Source organism: Glycine max, chromosome 20 (genome assembly GCF_000004515.6).
Source record: "Glycine max cultivar Williams 82 chromosome 20, Glycine_max_v4.0, whole genome shotgun sequence".
Lineage (NCBI taxonomy): Eukaryota > Viridiplantae > Streptophyta > Magnoliopsida > Fabales > Fabaceae > Glycine > Glycine max.
In genome coordinates, this window is record NC_038256.2 from 44776462 (window position 1) to 44783595 (window position 7134).

Consider the following 7134-nt stretch of genomic DNA (forward strand, 5'->3'; position numbering starts at 1 on the left):
ATGTTTTTATCAATTTTTCAAATTTTTGAAAAATTACTTTTAATTCTTCTTATTCTTTGCGTAAATGGTGTAATAATTTGTAGAGATTTTTCAACATCAATTTTTTAATTTAGTTTCTCTATAAAAACAATTTAAAATCACCAAAAATGTAAAAAAAATCGTCAAAATTTCACATTTATGTTTTTATTTTTTTTCTTTAAAATTGACAGAATATGTAAAAAATGTCACCAAACCATATTAGGAATCAAATTCTTTGGCAGTTTAAAATTGTTAGAAATAATTTTTTATAAGATTGAATTAAAAAAAAAGTTATGGTTAAAAACTTTCACAACTTATGAAACCATCAACTTAATAAGAGAGATTAAAAGTAATTTTTAAAAAATTTGAGATACTAATAAAAAAATTTTAAAAAACTAGGAAGAAAATAATTATCTAAATTGAAAACACTAAAAACACATCTAATTCTAAAATTTATTACCTTATTCTCTGAAGTTAATTGGTAACTTCACAAAAGGCAAATCCTATTTGGTCACCCGAATCTCTTCCTGGAGAAATTCAACGTGTCACATATTGTTGCGTTAAATTCATAAGGTGGCCCGCAGCTTTGGTGAAAGAAACATTCAAAAGATTTTCATGGGGAAATGTCAAAAAGCACATAGCCGGCTCGCAAAAGTTATTTTAATAACAACGAACGAGTCATTGTCCTCCAAAAACCGTGTTAATGAACAACGTAGGGTCTAAGGCTATGAAACAATGGAGAAAAAGAAAAGGAAAACTCACCCATCTTCACAGTAAGGAGGGGTTGGGAAACGATGTGTTGAACAAAAAACAGAGAAAATTAAACCAAAGAAAAAGGTTGATGAGTAAGTCTAGTCTTGAATGAGGGGACCCCTAAGTAACACATTCTTCACACAACAACGCGTATGTATGTATGTGTGTTTCTTTTCATTCCTCAACCGCGTTGACACTGTCATCTGACTCATCTCCACATGACCCATATCACAAGGAACAAACACACACACAAGAAAAAAACTTGATTAGTTTTCTATTTTTTCCTTCTCTGAGTCTCTCTTCTGGTGCAAGCAAACCAACCAGCTAGCGTGGTCTTTGGGTGGGTGGTGTGTGGAAATTGGAAATTGGAAATTGATGAGAACGCAGACTCTACACACCTCCCCATACTCCTTACTCCATACCCTTTCAAGTTTTAATTAAGGCCTTTTTATTTTGTCCCCTAAACACCAAACCCTTCCAGCTGTCAAGGTTTTCACCGCATTTTATTAATCAAATTAAATATCATCACACATTAAAATATCATCCAGTGCATTTAAATCATCGTGCCCCACCCCCACCCCCTTTCTACTATACTTCCACTATGTAACAATTACAATTACAATGTGATTTTTTTTTACACAATAAAGCCAAAGTATGGCAACAAAAACAAAATGTAACATGTAATATTTTAATGACTTAATTGTAAAAATACTTCTCCTATCTTTTCTAACTTATTAAATTGATCTTTTTATATTTTAATTTATTATCAGAATCTTTTTTTAATTGGTTATTTGTGTTCTTATAGTGTTAAAGTTGGATGTTAATAATTAACAAAAAATCTGTCGTGTGTCATTATCTCATTAATTATATGTGTCAGTCAACAACCAATTACATAATGACATGTGACTGTCAATAATCAATCACACATAAAAGTCATATTTTTATAATAGCCAATATCTAATTTTAATTATAGGAACTCAAATAATTAATTTTAAAAAAAACTTTAATAATAAATTAAAATATAAGAGAATCGATTTAATGAGTTGAAATAAATAAGAGAAATACTTTTACAATTAAACCTATTTTAATTTGACTTAGTAAATTAAAATTTTAAAAGAAATCTTGCAAGACTAGCTAGCTAGCATCACCTAAGTTCTACATATAGCCCAGCTAAGATTGAGCTATACTCAACTCAATACATTGCTCTCTCTCTCTCTCTCTCTCTCTCCCTATATCTATCTTTCTCTTTCTCTTTTCTGGTTGAAGTTTGAAAGACAAATACACCATGGCAGATATCCTGAGTGAAGAACAGATTGTTGATTTTAAAGAGGCCTTTGGCTTGTTTGACAAAGATGGGGATGGTGAGCAAGTTTTCTTATTAAGTTGATTCTTATTTAGATTGTGTTGGTAGTTGTTTATGAACTGTGTGCATCTTCATAATTAGGTTGCATTACTGTGGAAGAACTTGCCACTGTTATTCGGTCGTTGGATCAGAACCCCACCGAAGAAGAGCTCCAAGATATGATAAGCGAAGTGGATGCAGATGGCAACGGAACCATTGAATTCGATGAGTTCTTGAGCTTGATGGCCAAGAAAGTGAAAGTAAATTATGTTCCTTATTTTATTTTCCATTCATTGTTATTATACATACATAACATAACATGCCAATAAGTCCTAATTTGTTTATTTAACATGCCAATAAGAGCTTCATATGCCTTTTCATCATACAATAACCAAAGGCTAAGTTTAGTTCTGTGTTCTTTTTTCACTTAGGACACCGATGCAGAGGAGGAGCTCAAAGAGGCTTTCAAGGTTTTTGACAAAGATCAAAATGGCTACATATCAGCTAGTGAGGTATACATTTTATTTTTCTTTTCGGTGGCTTTAGTTTTCTTTCTTTGATGTCAACGTCATTTCTAATATTCATTAACATACAAAAAAATTGATAAAGTCAGGGTTTCTGCTAACGTGAACAATGCAGGTAGGGCCAACAGGCCAGTATATGTTGCAAATTAGTTTACAGCTATTTTTTCTTTTTCTTGAAAGTGTCAGAGCTCTAGCCACTTTTCTTTTTACCTTAATAACATAACGAACGCAATTTGCAATTATATATCAGTAGTTAAAGCTCATGACATTTTTTTACCAAATAATTATTTACAGAGTTTTTTATTTTCCACATTTTAAAATTATTTAATTTTAAGTATTATTTAGACTTAGGCATCCAAAATTTTGCAATTTTTATATGTAAAAATTAACAACTAGGACAGTAGACCGTACATTTCCGCATGCAATGAATATTATTAGCTGCTTGATTAGAAAATGCATTGGGTTTGTTTGACATTTGAGTGCTGTAGAGAATCTTACGTTTATCTTTCTCTCTCTACGTATATAAGTGTATAGAGACACTTACATACACATAGCTACCTCTACTAGTGGTATAGTATATGATAGTAAAATTAATATATGTTTCTGCTGTGTGCAGTTGAGACACGTAATGATCAATCTAGGAGAAAAACTAACCGATGAGGAGGTGGAGCAGATGATTAAAGAAGCAGATTTGGATGGTGATGGCCAAGTTAACTATGATGAATTCGTCAAGATGATGATGACCGTTCGATGAAACACTCTCACCTAATTGGATTGGACAGATTTGTTATTCAAAATTCATTGGCTTTTCCAACCTCCTCCCTCCCAAGAAATAAGTGTTCTTTCTTATTATTGTTTGTTGTATTGTATTATTCTACTTGTACTTAGTCATGACCAATTAAGAAGTAGATTTGATCCATTCAAGCTCAAAATTAAATTACTATATTTGTAGTTTTAGTTCAGTATTTTCTATGCTCCAAGAGTAATTAAGAAAACCCAAGGAGCATATTTACCATTAAAATATGCATGACTTTTACCATGTGCCATAGTTCTCATACTTTTATCAAATGGTGGCTGGGGGGTGTGTTCCATGGATTAAGAAAATTTCTGAAACACGGACTTGGAAAATAGACCTGCACATATATTTAATGTTACAATAAATTTATAATAAAAAGATTGATTCTTGATTTCCATAATCTAACTCATGTATCACTGAATATGAATATCTAACACCCTTTTGAATCACGCTTTAATTTTAGACTTTGACGAAAAAACCAATATATCCTTGGACTTGACCATGAGTCCGTGACTTCTAGAAATTCATTCTCAGTTGGTCATTTTCTTGACTTAAAGGAACAGTGGACAAACATTGGTAAAATACATCCTGCCTAATTCGGTCCTGTTCTTCCTTTCCATGCATCTTTTTTTATCCATCTTTCATTGAGTTAATATCTGCCTAATTGTATGATAAAGTAACGGAACACATCATACATCATCTCCTTCTTCTTTATTGCATTACTGATTTTTTATTATGTATGTTTTATAATCCAAGAGGATATAATTAATGTACCCAAAAAAGTTTTTAGCCCGCCAGGTGAGTCCACGATTGTCAAATAGCCATAGCCTAGCACTGGTCTATCCATGATTGACAAGTATTGCACGCACTAAAGAGAAACTGGGGAAGATTACCAGTACTTTAGGAATGCATACTCAAGCTTCAAATGACTTTCCGTGTGGGACTAAAGAACCCATTGAACCTCTCGTGACATAGAGGCTCTTCCCCCTTGGGCATTTGTTGCGCAACGAAAGGCTCGTTCCATTTTCTTTTTATTGTTTTGTGAATTTGTTCTCATTTGGGCTTTGTAGGCCTGTTTTGTTTAAGTATGAAAGGGATCCATAAATTTTATGTTGGAATAATACTCATATCATAGATTAGTTTTTATTCTATATTTCAAATTATGGGGATAATTTGTAATCACCCATAAAGAAAAACTAAATAAAACTTTGTGGGGGCAATTGCCCTCAATGTGCAGTTGATATATAGATTTGAGAATAGTCATTCGCTATCGGCTCACGGCTGCTTCAATTAGATTTTCAATATCTATTTTCTTCACTCCCTCAAAAGTGCAATGCACACATTATTCTTGTAATTAGCAAAATAATTATCTCTACTTTTTTATTTGTATATATTTGATTTTCTTAATAGTTTATCTCTTTTAATCTATCTTCTTTTATCGTTATTTGTAAATTGAATTTCAATTTTTTAAAAGAACTTGTCATTATAAATAATGTTATTTCACAATTAAAAATTTAAAAATATTCATTATAAATCCACAATATAATTAATTTATATACTTGAATATGTTTATTTATTATAATTTTTAATAATATAAAATAGGCATTTATCCTATATAATGTATAGACAAAAATACTAATTTACAATAAAAGCGAACCTTTTGAAAACTTGGCAAGAGTTAAAAAATACATAGACTTATAAGAACACAGAGAGAGAAGAGAATTTGGACAAACATGTAATTCAAAATATTGAAAATTCTTTTGCCATTTGATAGGGACCAAAGGAATAATAAATTTAGTATAAAAACATGTAATTCAAAATATTGAAAATTCTTTTGCCATTAAATTTTGAATAGAAAACAAATATAATGAGAGATTATTGAACATGTGGCTAAAACGTGTGACAGGGAGGAGGAGCGAGGTACGAAAGGGAATGCCACATTGCCACTAGTAGTTAGTTGGTTTGGTGCATTGAGATTTGAAAAGGGCCTTAGAAATTGGATTGGATTCTACAATTCTCTGCCATTTGAATCAATCTGCCACCACCGTATGGGGACAAACATAATCAGTTAAGGTCAAATGCCTTGAGAGCCTCCTCTCATAGATCTCAAGAGCTTTTTTCTTTCAACAAGATTTCAATGTATCTCTCACATTTCTTACTTGATACGTAAGAAACGATGTTGAAGATGTTTGCATGACCCATTTTTGCCCGGACAAAAGCACAAATCGGTGAATTTACACTACAATAAATCTACCTGATTCAAATTTATATATGTAATACTTTTATTTCTTATTAGCCACTTTAAAAATTTATATAATATAAATATTCTAAGAAAGTTATTCTAGAAAATGTGTTTTGGCTTTTGAAATACTCATCAAAATACAACAACAATGTATTGTATATATACAATGAGAGATTTTTTTAATGAGAGAAAATTGAGTCAGACAACAAGGGTTTTTTAATTCATTGGATCATATATTAATTTCACTCGTGATATATGATTAATACTAATAAAAAAAATTTACACACAAGTTCTTTTTTAAGTAAATCATTCTTTTACATGTAAACGTAATGGATTATACACCATTATGCTAATCTTATGCATTAAATTTTGATCTCATATATGATCATGCAATAAGTAATTTACTGGTTAAGATTTACTTTTTTTTCATTCTGCCGTTGTATATGTAGATGTAGACACACACATTCAGACATAAAAGGTGGTGTGGCATTTATTATTACACTGGACAAATTGATCTAGTTGTTACTTTGAGGTGCGTCAATCACTAAAAGGAAAAAGATCCCTCATCCACATGAAAGAAGAAAGGGACCAAAGAAAGTGAACAATATGGAAACTAAAAAAACTGCTAAAGGATGTGAACACGTTGTTTGATAGCTAGAAGACGAGGGAGGAAGGGGAGGAGTTGCCCTCGCGTCATTAATAATACATGCTCCCTATCTCGATCGTCAATAATTTAATCAAATGATTACATGCATATTTGGTCATTTTAAACATAATCATTTTCTAGTTTTCTAAAACAACTGATGAAAGAGAAATTATATTATCAGCAATGCTTTTCATATTTGGCTTGATTCGTTTTGATAAATGAAAGTCTTCAAAGTTTAGGTTGATACTGGATCTGAATTCCTTATAGTTAGATTTTCTACATATATGAATCAAAACTGTAGCGTAAAAAGTCGTCCTAATCAAACATTAAATGTATGTTTTAAGTCTAAAGTACTGAGGTAAAATGTATATAAATCTTCGATCTTATTCAATAATTTTGATTCATTAACAAATCAATCATGAAACAATATGTGAATTTTGTTTTTATATGTAGAAAGCTATATTGACTCCAATTACTATGTATTATTTATTAGTGCGCTTTTTTTTTTACTGTAATCTATTAGTGTGCCAATTGGCTAAAAAATCATGGTTATTTGCATCAAATAACTATTCTGTTAATTTAATTAGGTCCTTATATACTTTAGAAACCAAACTGGATTACAGTTTTGGGATCGTTTACAATAACCACGTACAACTTCTTAGCAAATAGTAAACCCTAATAATTGAGGGGTGTAGTATTTAGAGTATAAAATGTGAAATTATAACTAAGTGAAGGGTGCACTAAGCAGATAGTATAAAATGCATTATTTGTTTAAATAGAGTTAGATCCCTACACAAAAATGAGTTTCTCATC

General features: G+C 30.9%; 1 protein-coding gene across 1 annotated transcript; it reads left to right on the forward strand.

Annotated features, from left to right (window-relative positions):
* Nucleotides 1-1960: 1960 nt before the first annotated feature.
* On the forward strand, nt 1961-3676 carry LOC100500308 (EF hand calcium-binding family protein). Its single transcript, NM_001249241.2, has 4 exons — nt 1961-2132; nt 2216-2373; nt 2545-2625; nt 3254-3676. Exons 1-4 carry the CDS (start codon nt 2057-2059, stop codon nt 3389-3391), a joined length of 453 nt encoding a protein of 150 aa, NP_001236170.2. The 5' UTR covers nt 1961-2056; the 3' UTR covers nt 3392-3676.
* The last annotated feature ends 3458 nt before the right edge of the window (nt 3677-7134 follow it).

Excerpts from the sequence above, each read along its gene's own strand:
- LOC100500308 (NM_001249241.2), top strand. The coding sequence starts at position 2,057 with ATGGCAGATATCCTGAGTGAAGAACAGATTGTTGATTTTAAAGAGGCC. Across the intron at positions 2,133-2,215 it reads GTTTGACAAAGATGGGGATG|GTTGCATTACTGTGGAAGAA; the intron begins GTGAGCAAGTTT and ends CTTCATAATTAG. Across the intron at positions 2,374-2,544 it reads TGATGGCCAAGAAAGTGAAA|GACACCGATGCAGAGGAGGA; the intron begins GTAAATTATGTT and ends TTTTTCACTTAG.